This window comes from Streptopelia decaocto, assembly GCF_964273445.1.
Source record: "Streptopelia decaocto genome assembly, chromosome: 5".
Lineage (NCBI taxonomy): Eukaryota > Metazoa > Chordata > Aves > Columbiformes > Columbidae > Streptopelia > Streptopelia decaocto.
The window spans coordinates 473,918-496,567 of NC_138659.1; the positions used below are offsets into that span (position 1 = coordinate 473,918).

The following is a 22,650-nucleotide window of genomic DNA, read 5'->3' on the forward strand; positions in this document are numbered from 1 at the left end:
GCCCGGCGGGCAGCGGGGACACGGGGGGCGCCCGGCGGGGACACGGGGGGCGCCCGGTGTGTGGCGGGGACACGGGGGATGCCTGGCGGGCAGCGGGGACACGGGGGGCGCCCGGTGTGTGGCGGGGACACGGGCGCAGCCATGCTTCCCGGGTAGCACTCGCAGCAATACCTTATCGGGAGCTGAAGGAATTTTCTGAGCCAGATGTGCTATCTTTATATTTAATAACTCATAAACAGATTTATTGCACCTGTCATAAAAATTGTTTCAAGGGTAATACGTCTTTTAAACTAGTGTATATTAGTCACACAGGCTGGTTTTGATGATTGAATGATCCCTGTTTGGAAAGACAAAAAACTGTAATATCTTTGAGTGTTTCCTTAAGCACAGAGCCCCGACCCCTTCTCAGAGGGGGCTCTGCGCTGGGGAAGAACAGCCTGGAACTGGCACAGCCTTCATCCTGTGAAATCCTAAAGCAGACGGCTGTTCCCTTTTCTTATTTCCTTTGCAGGGTTTACATACAGATGTCTTGTAAGAAGGTATTTCATATTTATGCCATACCTACCTGTGCACTGCTGCCATTTGCCGTCTACATGATTTTAGTCTTGCTTAGCAAACAGTGTACGGACTCTTTATTTTTACCATGTGGTTAATAGAGGTCTTGCCATCAAAAAAGTACATAATTCTGCTGCTGTTTTTTCTTACTTCTGTGCCCCTTAAATGTCATGAGGTTTACAAAGCTGGGGACGTGAAGAAGCGAGTTATTGGGTTTTAAAGAAGATGGCTGGGAGCCTCTATGGTATTTAACCCCTCTAGCTAGGCTTAGAAGAGGTTTGGGCTGACTTAACCCTCTGAGACTGAGACGTGAGCCCTGCGGGAGCAGCCTGGCAGCGCCGTGCTGTGAGATGTGTCTGCAGAGCTGAAGCAGCTTCTTGGGGAAAAGGGATGTTCTGTCGCAGGTCGTCGTTAGTGCTGGTTGGCTGGGACAAAGCCCCGTATTTGCTCTCTGTCCTACAGATGCAAAATAAAGGATAGTTTTGTCTTTCAACCGACTTTACCTGTTGATTGACAGGAATGGAACGTATGTTGCTGGAGAGTATGGGGTAGGGAACCAATCCAGAGAAACCCAAGCAAACCAAACCCTCCTGCTTTTTCCTGGAGGTTTATTAGATGAACACGATCAAGAGCCGTGTGTGACTGCAAAAACCACGGTGATGACAAGTGAGACATGTTAACATGAAACCACTGACTATTACTGTGTATGGCGGATAACTGATTTAAAAACTGATCTGGTAGGAAGCTTCGTTTCCATTGTAATTTGATATAGCCTTATGGTAGTTGCTGTAGCTGACAGATGCCTGTGACCCTTTTCCTCGTCTGCTTTTTAAAATACTATTTATGCAATGTTTAGCCCTAAATACATGACAAATCTTATTGCAATACCATGGTTACTTAGCTGAGTTCAGCAGAAATACTTTGACTTTATGTAGCCTTAGATATTAATGGAAATGGTAAAAATTCATGCTTATATATTCATAGAAAAATAAAGCATAGTGTTTAAAATTAGGCAATATCAAGATTTGTGTTTATTAAGCACCCATCCTGACTTACATATAATTTCAAAGTTTATACAAACTTCTCTAGCATCAGATGTGGTATAAATGCACTGACCGTTTCTGGAAGGTGAAATGGAGCGGTGCTGTTACGGGCTGAGGACACAGTTTTGTCAGGAGGAGGGTTTTGACCTTGCAACGGCAGTACCTTGTGGCTGTTCTAAAAATAATGCATTTCAGTAGGGGATAGAATTCATTGAAATGCTTTTATAGGTAATAACTCTAATTTCGAATGAGACCAAATCTGAGTGCAGCTTGCCAGGTTTGTACTTACACACCTGCCAGTAGCATTTTGGTTCTTCTGATGATCTGGGGTCCTATTTAACAGCATAAACTTCTCTTGAAAGAGATTTCCCTTTACAGACTGTTTGGGTTGGGGTGGTCATCCCTGTCGTTCCCGTTGCTCCTGGCGGGCGGTGTTGCGGCAGCAGCGGTGGGCTGCGGGGCGGTGGGGCGCGTGTGCTCTGCGGCAGCTGTTGGCCCGGTCCAGCGGTTCGTGAGCACCCCAGACCTGCAGCGCGCGGTTCAGCGGTGCGTGCGGGTCTGATGCTTCTGGGGACACCAGATCTGTGTACGTGCTGTCTGGCAGCCGGCTCTGTGCACATTAGCTCAGTGTGCCCGAGAGCTGTATGTACCAAGTGTGCAGAGTGTTAGACTTACTGAGCAGGAACCATGCAATCCCACCTGGGAAATCCATCACACACATCGGAGTCCGAGCTTCAGTTCATGTTCGTTTTCACTTAGACATCGTTTTTATTTCAAGCACATATTTCAATGACCAAGTTGTTTACCAAGAATATTCATGGAATGGAGAACATTTAATGGTGTATTTTAAAGCAAACCAATCACTCTTTATAGCATATTATAGAAGTTCAGGTTTATTTTTGTTGATCTGTATGCTTGACTCAAAGTCTGTTTTCTCTTTCCAGGCAGCTATAAATGGTGTAATACCACAGGAGAACGGCATTCTGCAAAGGTAAGCGCAGAAGGCTGCGGTAGCGCACACTGAAAATGGTGCTGTGTAACAGTTAGATTTTTGTTCCCGAGTCCTACAGAGATGATGTAATTCTCCTTTTAAACCAGTTTCTAGAGCCACAAATTCAATTCCTGACAAAGCTGATTTAACATTCAGTTTTTCCCGTGTTGATGGAGGACCAGCTCAAGTAGTTATTCAAATAAGTTTATTTTTAATGAATTGGTTGTTGGGCCATTGTGCGCAGGGTTGTCTCTTTACCGAGTCTGCATGTTGGTACATATCAGGACTTCCCCCTCCCTGCCCCAAGGGCCTAAAAATGTACAAGGCAAAGCCACAGATGCTCCTGGTTAACTGTTTTTTCCATATGCATTTTTAAAGGTATTGGTATTCTATGCTTCCCTTTCCCCAGCCAAAAATGCCTGTATTTTTGTAGTGTGGGCTGTTTTTTTTGGTGATTGAGTTACAGGCAGTAGATACTGTGCTACATAAAGCAAGGTTGCTCCCTCTGAAAGTGGCTTTACTGATTTTCCTTCAGCTTCTGAGTTCACTTTGACTTGTGTACATCTGATACCTGGATACTGAAGTCGCTGAGGTGTGAGCTCCTAAGTGCCCATGAGGCAGCTGAAAACAGCAGAACAGGAACTGAGCTACTTGAGAAAGACAGTAAAATAGTGCTTAAAATTCTGTTTAGAAAAGTACTAAATATACTATTTTGAAAAGTTTATTTTAATGATGAAAAAAGACATATGATGTAGGTGAAGTGGTGTTTTGGCATCTCTGTCAATACTTACTAATGCTGTCGCTCAAAGAGAGTCAGGTTCAATCCAGGATAAACCCTTATTTGCTCAGTACAGTTACTAGAGGTTTATTTAACACAGGGCCTGCCTAGTGCATTTGAGACCCGGGCCTGGTGGTGTTGAGCTCTCTTTCTGCCTGTGTTAGTAAGTCCTGACGTTAAAGCATTTCCATTCAAAATCCTGGAATGTCTGAAACATGAAGCCTTGACGGTGTTTCTCACAGTGTTCTGGAGGAACGTGCTGCTCACGGTGGGTGCACCCTGCGCGGGGCGATAACCTGGCTGGAGGGCCGGGCCCAAGGGCGGCGGCGAGCGGAGCCACGGCCAGCCGGTGCTGGATCACGAGTGGTGTCCCCGGGGCTCAGCTGGGGCCACTTCTGTTTAATCTCTTTATCAGTGGTCTGGATGAGGGGACTGGGTGCACCCTTAGTAAGTTTGCAGATGACACCAGGTTGGGTGGAGTGTTGACCTGCTGGAGGGCAGAGGCCATACAGGGGGGTCTGGCCCGGCTGGATCGATGGGCCGAGGCCAGTTGTCTGAGGTTTAACAAGGCCAAGTGCTGGGTCCTGCACGTGGGTCACACCAACCCCATGGACGCTGCAGCTGGGGAGAGCGGCTGGAAAAGGCCCTGGGGGCGTTGGTGACAGCGGCTGAACATGAGCCAGCGTGTGGCCAGAGGCCACAGGATCCTGGCTGGTACCAGCACTGGTGTGGCCAGCAGGCCCAGGGCAGCGACCGTCCCTGTGCTGGGACCTGGGGAGGCCAAACTGCCAATCCTGCCTCCAGTTTAAGCTTTATTTCATATTCTAATTCCCATGTGATACTAGCCCAATGATGTAGAAAGGTGGTTGTTGCCATGGTGCCAATTTTTATATGGTCACAGCACTCCTGGAACAGGAAATAATCCTCCTTCTCAGGAAAATTCTGATATTAATTACGTAGTGAACTTTAGACCGAAATAGCAGCTTAAGTTCTTATTTGTCACCTAAGCTGTTCTCCTACAACTCTTCTGTGTCACTGAAATGTTAATACTGCTGATATGAAAGTTATTTTCTAGTTATTAATGAAACTATTTTCAGATGTGACAGAGTAGTTTGTTCCAGCGGTGTGTGCTGTGGGCCTCAGTAAGTGAATAATACTGTTGATTTTGCTTTGCTAACTTTTATTGAAACAGATCAAGCTGTTCTGTTTAACCCTCATCTGTGTGTCTTTCAGTGAGTACGGTGGAGAGACTTTACACGGACCAGCGTATGGCCCCACAAGTCATTCTACAGCAGCTTCGTCAACGCCTTCCTCTTCCTCAGCATTTCGCCATGTAGTGCCATCTAGACAAATAGTGGAAAGGCAACCTCGAATGCTCGACTTCAGGGTAGAGTACAGAGACAGGAATGTGGATGTCGTGCTTGAAGACAGCTCCACAGTTGGTAAGGATTCCTAAAACTGAGCTGAAAACTGTTGTGGTAAAATGGTTAACACGAAAACAAATCAAAAAGACCCCGCCTTTCCCAATCCAAATCTTAAAAAAAGGCAAAGCAAAGCAAAACCCTTCAAAGAAGAAAAAATTGCCCAGACAACGCAGGCTGCAGAGCTACTAGCCATTTAAAAATCTCTTTGCAGCTTAAAACCCAAACAACAAACAAAACCTAAGCAGCTCTAAAGGTTAGTATCTATCAGGTATTTACTCTGAAAACCAGTTTTCTTATAAACTTGCTTCAGAAACAAACCAGAGATTACGGATTAAGTTGAGGCATGAAAGTAATTTGGGGTAGAATTAGTGTAGATGCAATCTACTAATAAGCGGCTGATCTTGGCATTTCCTTTTCAAATCTGTACGGCATCTCGTCCTGTGTGGGATTAGAGACAAGACTTAGAGGAATTCTTTCCGGTGTGAAGACTATTGTTGCATTACTTTCTGAATTTGTATTTGCCTTGTTTGTGCAAATTAAGTTTATTTTATAAGTTTTAGTGTCTTTATCCTAAAACTGATGCATTTTGTAACAGTATCTTAGAAATATACCACTGTTAAGGTTGCAGGGGATGCTATTGCTTACGTTCCCCACACTATGAGTTAATTTACTTTTGCTGCGGACAAAGAGTATTCTTTTAATTTTTCATTTTAGTGAAACTCTAGATAGATCAAAGTAAGGAACTGCTTGAAGAAATAGTTTATCAAAACAATTTTCAGTGCTGGAGCCTTATGTCTGGGATGAGATTTTGAAACGAAGCTCTTGATTTGCCTTTTTAGCGTTGGATTTGGTATTGGCTGGTGCCACCTAGTGGTGATCGTTTGGATGCTCGATCAGTGTTTCATGTTTTCTGCTGCACCACCCTGAGTCGCATCTGTGCAAAGCAGATAGAAAGTCTGATCACATCAGAATTTTGCGGCTGTAATACTTTATTTTTGCTTTCTTAATAACTTCTTTCAGGTATAAATGATTAAGCTGTAGGGCATAAGCAACCACTGTAGAACTCTGCTCTGTATCTTGGCATATGAGGATTGAGGACGGCCTGGTGTTTGAAGTCCTAAGAGAAGTGAGCAAGGCCAATAGAATCTCAACTGTGGCCTTCAGGAGAGAAGATTTTTGGCTCTTTCAGGGATCTGCTGAGCAGGATCCTGTGAGAGATTGTCCTGGAGGACATGGGAGCCCCAGGGAGCTGGTAGCTCTTCAAGGACAACCTCTTCAGAGCACGAGAACAGCCCCTTCCAGCTTGCAGAGAGAGGAGCAAGCATCGCAGGCGGCCAGCACGGAACAACACGGAACTCTGACTAAATGCAGAGAAGTACCCAGATCGTAGAAGGTAGAGATGGGCTGCCCGGGAGGAATACGGAGGTGTTGCCAGAGTATGCAGGTTTGGAGTTTGGAAGAGCAAAGCTTGGGTGGAGCTGAAAACACTGAGGGATTAGAAGGGCTTCTGTTAAGTACATCAGCGTGAAAAGAAAGGCTAAGGAAAATGTGAGCCTGCTGTTCAATGATGATTGCTGAACTTGGTCCATGGAAAATTTATGGATAAAATCTTTCTGGAAGACCTTTCTGAGCACAGGAAAGAAAAGAAGATGATTTGGAACAGCCAGCGTGGATTTACTAGGGGCAAACTCTGTCTAATCAACATTACTTGACTTTCATGATTTGATGACTGGCTCTGTGGAGAAGGGGAGAATGGTGGATGTCACTTTGACTTTAGAAAGGCCTTTGGCACAATGCTGCAGTATTCTTAGAGTCATGTTATTAATACAAGGACTGGATAAGTGGGCTTACGAGGTTGATAGATAGTTGCCTGGACTGCTGGGCTCCAAGTCTGACTGGTGAACCAGTGTAGGGATGTCCCTTGGGTTGATTCTGGGGCCAGTGTTGTTTAATGTCTTTATGGAAAACCTGGTTGTTAAGGAGGAGAGCACTCTTGGGATGCTCACGGGAATACCACATCAGAGAAAGAGGCTGATATTCTGGAGGGCGAGGCTGCTGTTTAGTGGGACCTGGACAGCCTGGAGAAGTGACTGACAGGATCCTCATGGAGTTTGGTGATAACAAGGTTGAAGTCCTGCACGTGGGGTAGGGTAACTCCATTTATCCCATCTGATAACTGGCTGAGGACTGACTTGAATGCAGCTTCGTAGAACAGGGATCTCGGAGTGGATCCAGGGAAGTAATTATTCCCCTCTATTCAGCACTTGAGAGACTGTGCGTGGAGCACTGTGTCCAGTTTAGACGTCTTCAGTGCAAGAAAGACGTTGACATTCTGCAGTGCCAGCAAGACAGTCCGGGGCTGGGGCACACGGCGGCGTGGGAGCAGAAGCACAGACACCTGGGGTTGGTCAGCATAGGGAAGACAAAGGGGGAGATGGAGACCTCGCTCCTGTCTACAAATACCTGGTGGGAGGATACAGAGAAGATGGAGCCAGACCCTTTTTTTGAGGTGCACAATAAGATGAGAACCGATGGACACAATGAGCAACACTGAAAATTCCTCTTAGACAGAAGGATTTGTTTTAGTTTAGTTGTGCGAGGGGTGAACTACTGGAATGGGGTGCCTAAGGTGCCTCCATCCCCAGAGGCGTTGAAGAGTCAGCTGGACAAATCCTTGACAAAGCTGGCTTAATTAGGCCTTTGAGCTGGGCTCGGGCTAGCTGGTCTCCTGAGGTGCCTTCCAGCCTGAATTGCTTTATGACTGTAGTAACTACAGGGAGAGGAGAGCATCGCAAAAACTTGAAAAAGCTGTCGGAGCAGTCGCACTGCGTGAACACTCCAGTTCTCTAAGTAAGGATTGTTGAGAATGGAACTGGGTATCAAAAACACCCACCCTGTTTATTGCTGGTGAAGTGCATTGCTCCGGATAGTGTGCACCTGCAGGTGTGCGTGTCTTGCAGGAGCAATGTAGAACTACTCAATATATGTCCAAATCATCCAATGCTCATGTGGTTCTCCAATCGTTCATTCTTTATGGGACTCTTTTCTTAGCTCCATTTGTCCTTTACTGTTTGGAAGTGTACGTTACAAGGGTTACCAAACTAAGACTGTTTTCATAGTAAATTTTGCCTTGCACTTCTTTTTAACTAGAAGTCAGTGCTGTCTGAAGTAAAGTGGTAAATGTGATATTTTATATCTTTTCTCTGTTTTCTCTTTAGGGGATATCAAACATATTCTAGAAAATGAACTTCAGATTCCTGCATCTAAAATGCTGTTAAAAGGATGGAAGACTGGTGATGTAGATGATAGTGTAAGTTTTCCACTGTAATTCAGTTGACTGAATTCAGGGTTTCAAACTGGGCGCCTGTGGGTGGGAATTACAAGGTGAGAATTGTGAGTTTCAAGCAGTGTTAGATGTGTTGAGTGGCACACGAGGAATTCTTAAAGTAAAACATTGCCAATGCATAGGGACAAATCACTTCAGTTGTGTTGTTTTATATATAACATGGCCCATCTAAAAAATGAATGTTATTAAATTAACAGTAAGTAGATCTTGAAACAAAATATGTGGTGGTATTGTAAATAAGTAGCAATAATTAAAAGAAAAAAATAATATGTCAAAATCGGTGAACGTTTTATATTTATAATGATTTTTCTCCCCTCAGACTGTTTTAAAAACTCTACACTTGCCAAAAAATAATTGTCTTTATGTTCTAACACCTGACCTGCCTCCTCCTTCTTCGACTCATTCTGGGTAAGTGTTTTGGCCGTCCGTGCTACTCGAGCGATTTGGTGTGTCTGTCTGTCGTGAGCGCAGCACCCTGCAGGGTCTGAGTCCGTCCCCAGCGTTCTGGCTGCGCGAGGCAGCGCGGGGACGCGCCTCAGCACCGCCTGTGGGGACGGAGGTCGCTCAAGGTTTATAAAACCTTGGTGTGGACATGCACCGCTTGTGGCCACTTTGACACCTTCCAGGTGCGATGACTTCAGTTTAACAAAAATCTAGTCCCTGTGGGACTGAGCGCCGGCCTTTCATAGCTTACTGCATTGTTGGTTCGTTTAACAGAAAATTGTACACATCGTTGCCAACAAGCGAGAACTTTTCTGGAATGTTTGTTACATTATTTTATCTTACCTTCTTAGACTTTAAAAGTGTATGTAGATAGGCTAAATAATCCATTTTCCCTAACGGAGCTGGATGTATCTTATTACTGATTTGAATACTCGGTTAATGGTGCCTGTTCCTATGTTAGTATTTCCAAGGACTGAAAATGAAATGTTATTGTATAGCACATGGAATCGTTACTCTATGACGTGCTGTGATTACACGGGTCACCTCGGCTTGTTTTCTCCTGCCCTCCCATGACGGGCAGGCCGTGCGCCCCGTGCGCCCCGTGCGGGACCCGTGCGGGACCCGTGCGCTCCGTGCGGGACCGTGCGCCCCGTGCGGGCACGGGCGGTGTTCGGGCAGCCGCCAGGTGGCGCCCGAGCCGGGGCGCTTCCCGCCCTTGTGCGCAGGAGAACGTGCTACAGGTGACAATCAACAGAAATAAACAACCCTTTTCCTAAACGTACTTCATGTGCTACTAAAAGGTACTTGTGCGCATAACCTCCTGCCCGCGGAGGACATAAGAGTGCTGATACGAGTTATAATAATAAAGGAAAGAAGCATGAAGAGAGGGAGTCGTGGCACCGTAACAGGAGGAGTGGAGCGGTGCTGAACTGGAGGTGCTTACAGGAACTGTGGTCACGGGGACAATAAACCATTGTACTTAAGCAGCACATTGAAGGACAGAGAAAATACTGTGGAAAAACACTGTAGATACTAATTGGGATTTTTAAACATCCACCTCCGGTTTCAAAATTCTCTGCCCAGGTTTCACTGTACATTGTAATTCGAATTTCTTCACTTCTGGAAAGGAAACTGGGGTCCGAAGAACATTGTTTATTGCAATTGCAATAAACTATTTAACAACAAACTGTTTAAAAACAGTTCTAGGGCGTTTAAATTGGATGAATAGTTTAAAACAACTTTACTTGCTAGTAAAATCAAAGTGGCTGTTACCTTTACAGTTTATACTTGTTTCATAGTGGAGATTAGTTCTGTGTATTTCTAAGAGAAGGCTGGTAGCTTTGGGATAGCAAATGATGATTAATTAGTGGCTACTTAAGGATAATTTGAGGCTAGATCATCTCCCTGAAGTCATAAATTCTAGATGAAAGGGGAGGCTTGCCTCCAATTAAAGCATCCATGCAGATCAAAACACATCTAATTGAAGCAATGTTCCAAACCCAGTTACACTGTTTACTGCCTACTGTTAGGTCACTTATTATTCAGATGAGTTTGTTACCCACGATTTTTAAAAGCATCTTGCTCACATCTATTATTAATGGATGTTAAGGAACTTTGCGTCTTACTTTGTGAGTTCGTCTGTTGTTTTCTTCAATTGCCTTCTGTTTTGAACTATAAATAAATAGTTGTGATTTGAGTATCTCCAGCAAGTGGTATTTGAAAAGCCCGAGCTTTCAATACATGGTATTTTACGTATATGCCCTTCTTAAAAGGAGCAATCTCGTCAGGGCTCTATAAACTCCAGTTTGTGCCTTTCCTTGACGCTGAGGGAGAGCAGTGTCTGAAACGTCCTTTCCAGGGTATTGGTGCAGAGGCTTTGAAGTTTATTGTGACAGACCGAACGGGCTGAGCCCAGAACTGACTTAAAACTAACGTAACGGCAAAGTGATCCTGCAGTGTAAGCAGGCAGAGATCTCCTAGGGTGTCTTTGCTCGTCAGTGGCATATCCAAAGCTTTTATAGGCAATAGAAACCCAGCAAATTACCACCGTAAGCTAGTAAATTGAGGTGTAAAGATTGTATTTAAATGTCAAATAGCACCGGTAGGGTTACACGCCCTGCTTCCACAGTTTCAGCCAGCAGAGCCATACTTACCCATGCGCGACACCCAGAGCAGCAACCATGTGCTGTGTGAGCTGTGCCTGTAATGAACACGGCTTCTGGTGAGTTCCCGCCTCGCCCCGAGGCCGCGGTCACTGCGCCCCTCCCTTCCCATGGACTCCCCGTGTGTGACTCTGCTGGCTGTTCTTCCGTGTGTCCTGGAGCACGCGTGTCTGTCCCACGCCCCGCACAGCCCGCCCTGCCTGTTCTCCAGCGGCAGTGAGGCAGCGTGGAGACGAGGAGACCCCACATGCTGCAGGTGGTGCTGTAGCCCTTGGCTGGAAGTTGGCTGGCTGGAGTGTAGAAGTGCTGTGCTTGCACTGCAGCCTTTTACTAAGGTGGGTAGTAATTTAGGTTCATTCTTTCTACCTATCTGTCGATTTACACCCAGTCTTTGAGACACTTATGATGCTGTCAGAACTCCTTGAAACTAGTGAAGAAGTTCAAAAGTTACTGTGTGGGACAGGTGGGTGAGAAAGACTTGATTTCCTTGGGAAAGCAGCCTTGAAAGGACAGGTGCCAAAGAATGGCCATCGTTTAGTTGTCCGAGGGGAGGAGAGATCCCTTGCACCGGTGCATTGTCAGATTAGATTCTTCGCTTCCTCAGGGCGATTTTCCTTCCCTTTGTTGCCTCAGCCAGCGATACCCAGCTCAGGAGAAGGTGTTGTTGGACGTGGCAGAGGTGTGCAAGTCAGGCCACAGAGCTGGGTCACCCTCGTCCTCTCCTTTCTGTTGTGCGTGTTCTGGGAGGCCCTTGTTCTCCGTTTGTTCTTCAGTTGTCGATTTAATGAATATAATGTATTTTATATTTAGACTCTTTTTTGCTAAATAGTGAGAGTTTCAGATACTTCATTATACACTTTATTAGACCTGATGGATCATTGGAAAGTTCAAACCCGTTAAAAGCCGTTTGACCAGGTGCATACCATTGCAATTATTACAAGTAATGTATTTTTGCGGAGGGATTGTAAATCATGTAGGAAACATAATGACCTGTGCGGATAAGGGTAGGAAGCCCCGCGTGTCCCGCCGCAGGGCGGTTCCTGCGGGGGTGTGCGCTGTCACTGCGGCCAGCGGTGCCGTGGGGCGCGGTGTGACTGCGCCCGGTCACTGCGGGGGTGTGCGCTGTCACTGCGGCCAGCGGTGCCGTGGGGCGCGGTGTGACTGCGCCCGGTCACTGCGGGGGTGTGCGCTGTCACTGCGGCCAGCGGTGCCGTGGGGCGCGGTGTGACTGCGCCCGGTCACTGCGGGGCTGTGCGCTGTCACTGCGGCCAGCGGTGCCGTGGGGCGCGGTGTGACTGCGCCCGGTCACTGCGGGGGTGTGCGCTGTCACTGCGGCCAGCGGTGCCGTGGGGAGCGGTGTGACTGCGCCCGGTCACTGCGGGGCTGTGCGCTGTCACTGCGGCCAGCGGTGCCGTGGGGCGCGGTGTGACTGCGCCCGGTCACTGCGGGGGTGTGCGGCGGCGCTGCGGCCAGCGGTGCCGTGGGGCGCGGTGTGACTGCGCCCGGTCACTGCGGGGGTGTGCGGCGGCGCTGCGGCCAGCGGTGCCGTGGGGCGCGGTGTGACTGCGCCCGGTCACTGCGGGGCTGTGCGCTGTCACTGCGGCCAGCGGTGCCGTGGGGCGCGGTGTGACTGCGCCCGGTCACTGCGGGGGTGTGCGGCGGCGCTGCGGCCAGCGGTGCCGTGGGGCGCGGTGTGACTGCGCCCGGTCACTGCGGGGCTGTGCGCTGTCACTGCGGCCAGCGGTGCCGTGGGGCGCGGTGTGACCGCGCCCGGTCACTGCGGGGGTGTGCGCTGTCACTGCGGCCAGCGGTGCCGTGGGGCGCGGTGTGACTGCGCCCGGTCACTGCGGGGGTGTGCGGCGGCGCTGCGGCCAGCGGTGCCGTGGGGCGCGGTGTGACTGCGCCCGGTCACTGCGGGGGTGTGCGGCGGCGCTGCGGCCAGCGGTGCCGTGGGGCGCGGTGTGACTGCGCCCGGTCACTGCGGGGCTGTGCGCTGTCACTGCGGCCAGCGGTGCCGTGGGGCGCGGTGTGACTGCGCCCGGTCACTGGTGGTTTGGCTGGACAGGAGCAGTGCCTTGCTCTAGTCACTCTGACAGCTTCAGTGAGAATGGTCAGATTAGTGGTTTATTTTCACATCTGCTCAGAAGACAGTTTAAAAATCCCAAAGTTTAAAATGCAATAGAATGTAAACAAAAGGGCTTCTGCTCATTTACATGTTAGCCAGCTTTGCTAGCTGATTGCTGTTTGAACCTAATCTACCACCTCCTGCTGCATTAGCTACAACAAACATTACATTTACATACTGATTTCTTATTTTGTTTTAATGTAAATAATCTGTAATTACAGTAAATTTGGACTTCTGTTGACATGAGCTTGTATAAATCTGTAAGTTTAAAATGGAAATGTTAATTACCTCGTGTCATATCTATTTATATAAAATGCAGAGATTTTGGGAGAAATCTCCGTGTGACTGAGAAGGATGTTGCCTAATGGGAAATACTGCATGTGTCTCATAAAGACGTGTGAACCGAAATGAAAAGGAGCATTTGCTGATCATTGATGAAGGATATGCTTTTTGTTTCAAAGCGTAACATATTATTAAAATTTCAAAGAAAAATGCTGTTAAAAAGCAAATTATTACCTCAGAAATTAAAGCGTTAAGGCAGTCACTTAATAATAGATACAACCAATCTATTTTATGCACTGTTACAGAACAATACAAAAGCAGTAAAACTGGAAGCTTAAAATATATGATGATAAATATCAATACTAATACCATATTGCTCCAACATTGCATAGACTCATTAAGCAGCTGCTGTCCACTGAGATCAGTATTACTTGCAGTAACACGTATTTTGGCTAAATATTGTTTCTGTGGTTTATAAATCGTGCTGTGTTGGAATTTGGATGGAGTAGCTGGTGAATAAACTCCTTCCAGACTCTTGGTTGAGTTTTGATATTTTGAGTTTAGTGAAAAAAAATAAATCTTGCAACTTCCATTGTGTGAAATGTGAAAGAGGAGTGGCTGGTTGTGTTTGCACAGACCCGAGGAGCCTCGGCCCAGCACCGAGCTTCTGTGCAATGGGAGTGTGAAAGAGGAGTGGATGTGTTTACACGTGTGGAGGTTACAGCCCAGGGGAGCCTCGGCCCAGCACCGAGCTTCTGTGCAATGGGAGTGTGAAAGAGGAGTGGATGTGTTTACACGTGTGGAGGTTACAGCCCGAGGAGCCTCGGCCCAGCACCGAGCTTCTGTGCAATATGAGTGTGAAAGAGGAGTGGATGTGTTTACACGTGTGGAGGTTACAGCCCAGAGGAGCCTCGGCCCAGCACCGAGCTTCTGTGCAATGGGAGTGTGAAAGAGGAGTGGATGTGTTTACACGTGTGGAGGTTACAGCCCGAGGAGCCTCGGCCCAGCACCGAGCTTCTGTGCAATGGGAGTGTGAAAGAGGAGTGGATGTGTTTACACGTGTGGAGGTTACAGCCCGAGGAGCCTCGGCCCAGCACCGAGCTTCTGTGCAATATGAGTGTGAAAGAGGAGTGGATGTGTTTACACGTGTGGAGGTTACAGCCCAGGGGAGCCTCGGCCCAGCACCGAGCTTCTGTGCAATGGGAGTGTGAAAGAGGAGTGGATGTGTTTACACGTGTGGAGGTTACAGCCCAGGGGAGCCTCGGCCCAGCACCGAGCTTCTGTGCAATGGGAGTGTGAAAGAGGAGTGGATGTGTTTACACGTGTGGAGGTTACAGCCCGAGGAGCCTCGGCCCAGCACCGAGCTTCTGTGCGTTGTGCTGTTGCCGGTAAGTGCTGTGTAGGCAAACCTGTTTTCCTTTGTCTGTTCTTGGACTTGTGTTTAGGTGTAGGCACAGTTTGCAGTGGGGAGAAATGATGCCGATAAGACTGGCCTACTTTAATCCTGTTTCTAGATTTGCTTGTGCTGCTAATTAATTCTCAGATTCATTAAAATCTGTTAGTGCTGATGGCAAAAAAAAAAAAAAAAAGGAAAAAGAAAATCTGTCTTGATGTTAATGGGACCTGGGGTTTGGCCCTGATTTTTATTTTTGTTTTAATGCAGATGTTTCATCTAGAAGACGGTAATAACTGATAACATTTGCAGGAAAATGAAACAGCTGCAAACACTGAAGTCACGATTTCAGAAATGTGCGTTGTGTTTGGCAGTCAGTCTCCTCCGCGCAGTCATGTGCACCCAAAAAGAAATGGAAGTGAGCTCCAGCTCAGCGCCAGCGAGCCGGCTGCCGAACACAGCTGCTTGTGCGTCTGCTCGCGCAGGGACCGCGCGGCCCGGGCTCCCAGACCCGGAGCTGCAGGGGCGCAGGCCGACCCACCCCCGGGCTGCTGTGTGAGCAGAAGGAATGGTCCTACCCTTTCTTCAGAAAAATACCGTAACGAGATCGTTAACCATGCACTTTAATTGCTGGCACTTTCAAACTCCATTTTTTCCTCAATATTTTCAAGTTGTGTGTTGGTTTTTGTTTTGTTTTGTGTTTTTTTTTTTAGCCAGCTTGATTTTCAACCTCTTATATGACTATTTGGCTATGAACATGTACTGAGAACTTGTTTGTTAACAGCATTCAGTTCATGTTGTTCAGAAATCCAAAAAGCAGAGTTGTCAGAATTGTTAGTTACTTCAAAAACGGAGGCTTTCCAATTTAAGGCACTTCATTTAAGTGGGCCGTGTTTGAGGAGTGTTTTTTCCGTGCCCAAGTACGCTCTGCTGTCACGTCCGGGTGAGACAGAGGCGCGAAGCCTTTCCTACGGCCAGGGGCTGTGGTGGGCGCGCTGTGCTCTGGCGGGACCGAGCTGCGTGTGCCGCGCACCCTGGCGGGCGGAGGGTCTGACCCAGCCGGCCCGTGTCGTTCTGCTCGCGTAGCTCCGGAATGAAGCCGTGGGGCACGTTGTCAGCTGGCATTTAGCTTTTCAGAGCCAGAAACAGCTATAGCAGCCTCGGGTGGTTCTGTGCGGAGGCAGGACCATTCACATATGCTGCAATTAAATATGCCACTCACCTCCAGTATTTCCTGAAAACAAATAAAAAATCCAAATTTGAAAAAGCATGGCGGGATATTTTAGTTGCTACTGAACATTTGCCAAAAGAAAGTGTGATTACGGCAATGCTAAACTTATTAACAATCACATTAGAATTTCCTTTGACAACAGGCATACAGCTTCTCAGGACTACTCTTTTCTTACCTGTTTGAAGGACTGTTAGGTATTTTAGGAATTTTTAGGTCTTTTCTTGCAAGATGTTGTGACACATGCAGCCAGCTTTATGTTCGCTGTAGTGGATTTACCTGAGTTACGTTTGTAGTCTCTCTTGCACACTTGATCCAGCCTAGCGTTGACAGTGAGTTACATTTATCTTCCCTATTGCAAAACCGTAAAGTACCAGAAATAGCACGTGTGATTTTGTTTTGTAGTATGCGATTATTACATTTAAGATGTCACAGAATCCAAATTAAGTTGCTAAGTGAGGATATTTTTGTAAGGTAGTATTGCTTGAGATGTTAAAGCAAATTGTGCATCTCTTGCTAAAGCATCCAGTGAGTGTTGGTGGGTTCCGTATCATCTGAGCAGCAGAACTGCCGATCAGCCGTTCCAGGAGGAGTGAACACTAACAAACCCGGACTCAAAGAAACTAAGAGTCTTCCTGTCTTCTTGTATCTTAAGATACAGCTGTTCTCATCTGCATACAGAGCTTGTCCTTCATTGCATGTCGAAGTGTTGTGGAACAGAGAAGATGTGACGGTCTGTTATTCTTTTAAGAGCGTGTGATGAGGAAAAAAAGAATCGAATAAGCCTGATTTAATTCCACGTGCTACTGAACGTCGCGTCTGCATGAACATTGCTTGGAAAGCCCAGCTGTGTTACAGCGCTTGCTGCGATTGCGCAGCCGTGTGGGGTGCTGCACAGCTGTAACCGCTGTCTCTAGCACAGTCCTGCTCCTCGTTTGAAAAGCAGATAGCTGCATAATTAGGTACCCAATTAAGCAAAGAGGATGCCTTTTTAACATCCAGATGTTTCGTTACCAAGAAAATAACAAAAACCCTATGTTTATGACAACATGAACATATAGTTGGCCTGTTTAAGATTTTTTTTTAATTCATATGATTAATGGTGTTTTAATGTACACTCAAACCAATTTGGGCAGAACTCACTTTTCTAAATGCTCAGTACCCACGTGAGGAATTTTGCTGTGGTTCGTGTTCCAGTTGTAATTAGCGGGGTTTAAGTGCTTTGGGTGGAACCGAGCGGAAGAATCCCCGTTGGGTTTATGTCCAGGTGACCCCGGAGAGCGGGAACGCGCTTTGCCGCCTGCTGCTCACCACCAGCTTTTAGCGCGCGCTGTAGCTCGATATGACGTCTGGTCATCAATATGCTTACGAGCCTGGTATTAATGGCCTTGCGAGTGCTAAATATACCCGATGTTTGTGAAGATAATGTGACCCTCTCCATTTTGAGAATACTTAACATTCGAAGAGCTTTAAAGGCTGCGGTTGCCTTATTAAGGAAGGAGCTGGGGAATGGCCTTTGGTCATTCTCAGCGTGCTTCCCTGCGTTCAGGAGCGAGAAGAGAGATGATAATGTGCCTGGACTTGTCCGTATAGAGTTTAGGGTACCCTGGGGTTTTGCATCTAACTGTAAAACAAGCTATAACATGCTTATCCCTGAGCTCCTTGTTTTTCTTTCAACCATTTCAGGGCTCTGCAGGAGTCATTAAATCAAAACTTCATGCTGATTGTCACCCATCGAGAAGTGCAGCGGGAGTACAACCTCAACTTCTCGGGCAGCAGTACCATTCAGGAGGTGAGTGCGGCTTCGCAGCCGAACAGTAACCGCAGCTCCGTACAGCTCAGGCCAGCTTGGTAAAAGAGGGTGTACATGTTCTCAATGGATATTCCTTTATTTTATTAGCCTTTTTTGGTTTAATCAACTGGATCAGCAAGACTGCTGTGATTTGATTAATGACCTTGGCCTAAAAAAGCTTTTCTATTAAATTATGCAGGGAAAAAATGTTCCTTTTTGCATTGTAGTAGCAAAATATACACGCAGTGTTCATTGAGCTATGCCAGAGTGCTGAGGAGAGGCAATTGTTCACATTACACTTTGCCCCTATGATCCCTGAAGCTCCCCGTGTCTGCTCTCTGCCCCAGCTCCATCTCGGTTTGGAGGCGGCTGTGCCAGCGCCGGCTGCGGCCGCGGTGCCGTGGTTCCGCCTGCCCCGGCCGCGGTGCCGTGGTTCCGCCCGCCGCGGTGCCGTGGTTCCGCCCGCCGCGGTGCCGTGGTTCCGCCGGCTGCGGCCGCGGTGCCGTGGTTCCGCCGGCTGCGGCCGCGGTGCCGTGGTTCCGCCGGCTGCGGCCGCGGTGCCGTGGTTCCGCCTGCCCCGGTGCCGTGGTTCCGCCCGCCCCGGCCGCGGTGCCGTGGTTCCGCCGGCTGCGGCCGCGGTGCCGTGGTTCCGCCTGCCGCGGTGCCGTGGTTCCGCCTGCCCCGGCAGCCGCGCGCGTCCGTGCCCGGTGGGCGTCACGGCTGTTCTGTGGAATGGCCGGCAAGGGGGGATGGTGCAGAGAACTTCGGCAGAACTAGGCCCTGCAGGAGCAAATAAGCCGGACTCTGGGCCCTCAGAATTTAGACCAAGCAGTCCCTGCACATTTTTAAAACCCCTTACTGAACCCAAGGGTTGTTGTCTAGTGCTCCATGGTTTTTCTGATGCCAGATGGTTTGGGTGTTATTTTCCGTATAACCCACTGACTTTGGGAAACATGACAAACAATCCAGAAATGTGAATCTTCAGAATTCACATTACAAAATATTAAGATGAAATGTTTGCTTTTCAAATTAAATGTATGTTTGCTATTGGTCTGACACTCCTCTCAGTCTTTTAGGGTTGAACAGATTTTATTGAAGCTTTTCGTGTCACATGCTGACATTGTAGACAGAATTATTTTAAGTTCCGTAATATTAGCTGTAGCAGCAATACAACAATGGATAATGATCATGAATTGTTTTCATTGGGAATCCTGTCATTCCTAAGAGACATTCTGGTCTTTCCCCTGCATGAAAGCCTGTTTTCTGCTTTACCTTTTGAAACCTGTTATAGTAAGTTCTGAGATTTTTCTTAAATACAAGCAAACATACTCAGTTGCATCAGCTTGTTTTTGAGGGGCCAAGCTTGCACGATTTACACTTAAAAATAATTAAAAATAATTTGAGTATTTATGGAAAGAAATGATCAGAATATTTGGTTTTAGTTTTAAGATGGTGAGATTCTAAAAGAAAGCACGTACGTTACGTATTGTCTGTCTGTTTTCTGTCTGTGCTCTGTCAGTTCCTGGTGGCAGCGCTGGGGACCCAGCCTGCCTTCACGGGCACTGGGCTTTTCCTGTTGTCCGTAATGACAGGTTACAGTCAACGTGGTAACATACAGAGTCGACCTCATTTAAAAGTCAGTTATGATTTTCCCCATTAAACAACCAAAACCCAAAAACCCCCACCCTACCACCTGTAATCAGCGTGAGCATCAGACCTTTCTTTGCCCTCTGCCTGTACGTGAGTACGACACCCCATGCGGTGTTCAAAACCATGAAGACAATTTCAGTCGCTAAAATGAAAGGAGAGCTCTGGACCTCTGGTGCAGCGGTGCCGAGCCGGTGAGGCAGCGCGAGTCCCGCGGCAGTCCCTGGGGGTTCGGCCCAGGTGGAGGGCTTGGCGAGCGTTTGTCTAGTTACAGAAAACACGCACGGGTTTGTATGTTAACTCCCTAACGGCTTTTTAGTGTTTCCTTCTTTTAGCGCAGAGCGAGCGCTGTAACAGGTGACCGAGTCTGGTTGCTGTGCGGCTGGAGGGGCCGCTGGTGCTGTTCCTCTCTCCCTGGCCGCTCTGCTCTCCAGGGACTGTTGGGCTGTTTCCTTCACTCTCGTGTTCACACTTTAACAAATTAAGAGTTTACTCTCCTTCGGGTGTGTTTTACATCGGTGGCAAAGCTCCGTGCGAGTTGCGGTTGCCAACCACAAGAGGGCAGGAAGGACTATTCAATTATTCCCTGAAAATGCCGTTCAGCGTTTTCAAATTAGCTTCTGGTATATTAACAAAAAGGAGTATAATGGCCAAGTTATTGTTTGATTTACAGATAATTGGCATATTGCAGGGAGGAGACTTAATTTCACCCTTTTAAATTAAACAGGGAGATTTAAAAAGACATAAAATATTCATTAATGTTCAGTGATTATAAAGCAGTGGCATATATTTATTCTACCTTTATTACTGTTTCGATGGGGAAAATACTGCAAATATTTCAGAAATCGACTTGGCCATACTGACAAGTTGAAATGTTTAAGCAGTGTTAATGCAATCTACTCACACGCTCTATCCTATGCAGAAAGATTCAAAATGACTGCATCAATTATTCAAAGAAGTGTTTAAAATTCTCTCAGTGTTTTAGTGCTTGCCACAGTTGGCTGCAACTGTCTGTCCAGGGCTGCTTCTTGGCGCTGCTGGTGTTACTGGTGCTGCCGGTTGTCAGGAATAGGTGTTTTTCCAAGTGTTTCCAAAACTCGCCCAAGCCCGCACCGAAACCTCAACCCCTTAAAACTCGTCCTGGACATTGAACGCATTGAGTGCAAACCCAGCGAGCTGTGCTTTCCTGACGTGCCGTTGCTTCGTTCGGTCATCTCTTTTGTTGTTCAGGATGCGTGTTTAGTAGCAAGTGATGTTTGTAGGGACTGTAATTTCAGATAAGTCTTTGTTTAATGGGAAGCGGTCCGGCAGAGGATTCTCGCGGAGCAGCCGAGGCCGCGGTGCTGGTGTCTGATTGCACCGTTCCTTGCGTATTAATTCAGTGGTTGAATGTTGGATGGTACTTGAAAATGTTATGGCTTTTTTCCTTTTTCTTTTTCCTTTAAACATGCTTTATCTACATATTCAACGGTTTTCATATTAATATTTAATTTCTCAGTTTAAAAAAGAAAAGTTACATTCAGTGATATTGATGTGGGATTATGAGCTTATAGGGAATTTCAGCAAGGAAATAAAAACCAACCAAACTTGTCCGAAATTCTGGATGCGTGATTTTTGTTGCTTGTTGTGGGAGTCGGGCAGGGCAGTCAGTTGTTAACTCGGAAAGTTAATGAGAACATCTTGGTCTGAATTGCAAATTAATCTGTGTTGCAGGTTTCTGACATCTGTTTGTCTTGTAAAACTGCAATATCAAATTCATTCTGGGCAGATACTGTTCTGGGAAAAATCACAATTACCTCTTTTCCACGATCTTCATTTTAACGTGGAAATGAGTGGGTTTTGTGCCAGTTTGGAGGCTGTAAATTAATTTATTTCCAATGAATTATATGGTCAAACAAAGACAGTTGTAACAAATGGAACTAATACTTACAAGACTAAAAGGAGTTTTGTGTCTGAATACCTGCTCTTTATTCTGTAAGATAATTTGTCGGTGCTGTCCGTAATTGGGGTGAGAGGATTTTTAAGTTTTGATTTGAGAAGCTGTGCTAAATTATTATAAGGTATTGGCACATTCAATGTGATTTGTTTTCTCTTGGTTCTTATGAGCTTGTTCTCATTTGGAAATGAAACATTTCTACTCCTCACTTCTGCAAGTTGCAGTTATATTATTTGATGGAGATGAAGGACAGACCTTTTCGGGGGGAATATTGAATGTTTCATCCAAGCAAGTTTGTCTTCTCATCCTGGAGCAGCCAGACTAATTTGTGACAAACTTGTTGAATTTGAGTTCATCGCGACAGCACGTTTCGCACTTGTTGTTCTGGTCAGTGACACGGGAGGGAGGAACGTTCCCGAACGGGGTAACTGTTCCACGCCAGGAGCCGCTGGCGGTTCCCGCGGGCAGGATCAGGCCCGGCGCGCAGCGGCCGCGGCGCAGCCCAGCCCGCAGGTAGCGCAGCCTGTGCAGACGGTGCGGCAGCGCGGGGCCGCGGGAGATTCCGCTGGAGAGCACGGGGAGAGCGTGTGCGGGACTGTAATTCCTGCTGAAACACGCGGTCTGTGCGAACAGTGCGAGAGGACGGGTCCCCTTGCCGGCTGCCTGCGCGCAGCGGCAGCTGCTCCCGTTCCGGCCCCGGGCGCGGCCGCCCGGCCGGGCGGCGCTGCCACCAGGCAGGTCACAGTGTTCTTTGTTCCCGCAGCCGCGCGGGCTCGGGGGACGCGGAGAGCGGCGTGTGCAGCGGCGCTCGGGCGGAGAGCAGCGGCGGCTGCGGGCGGCCGGGCTGCGGCGGGCGGCCGGGCTGCTGCGGGCGGCCGGGCCGATGCGCGCTGCCCGTCCTGCTGCGGGCGGCCGGGCTGCTGCGGGCGGCCGGGCTGCTGCGGGCGGCCGGGCTGCTGCGGGCGGCCGGGCCGATGCGCGCTGCCCGTCCTGCTGCGCGCTGCCCGTCCTGCTGCGCGCTGCCCGTCCTGCTGCGGGCGGCCGGGCCGATGCGCGCTGCCCGTCCTGCTGCGGGCGGCCGGGCCGATGCGCGCTGCCCGTCCTGCTGCGGGCGGCCGGGCCGATGCGCGCTGCCCGTCCTGCTGCGCGCTGCCCGTCCTGCGCCCGCGGACCAGCGGCACTTGCGGTCCCTTGTGCTCAGTTTCTTACAACTTCTTCTGATAGTCGAACGAGTGTGAAACAAGATACAAACCCATCATTTATAAACACTCCAGCAGAAACCTTGTTTAAACGGGCTAAGCAAACGCAATATATAAATATAGGTGAGCAGATGAATTACCTTCACCATGCAGAAAAATAATCCAGCTGAAGCCCTTGTACTTCTTTCAGATCTGATTTGTGGTATCTGTACAAAATACTTTCAAGCCAATTGTTGTAGTGAGATCATCCCTCGTACAGGTCAGACATTGGCACAGGGACATGGAATGTATATATAAATGATGTT

At 47.9% G+C, this 22,650-nt stretch overlaps 1 protein-coding gene across 2 annotated transcripts in view; it reads left to right on the top strand.

The window, feature by feature from the left end:
• Window positions 1-22,650, top strand: part of FAF1 (Fas associated factor 1) — a 154,117-nt gene that overhangs the window by 27,726 nt on the left and 103,741 nt on the right. For both annotated transcript variants that reach the window (XM_082052281.1, XM_082052282.1), the window contains exons 3-7: window positions 2,543-2,589; window positions 4,601-4,809; window positions 8,010-8,101; window positions 8,457-8,545; window positions 17,458-17,563. In XM_082052281.1, coding sequence (XP_081908407.1) covers window positions 2,543-2,589; window positions 4,601-4,809; window positions 8,010-8,101; window positions 8,457-8,545; window positions 17,458-17,563 — 543 coding nt within the window. The remainder of the gene's footprint in view (window positions 1-2,542; window positions 2,590-4,600; window positions 4,810-8,009; window positions 8,102-8,456; window positions 8,546-17,457; window positions 17,564-22,650) is intronic.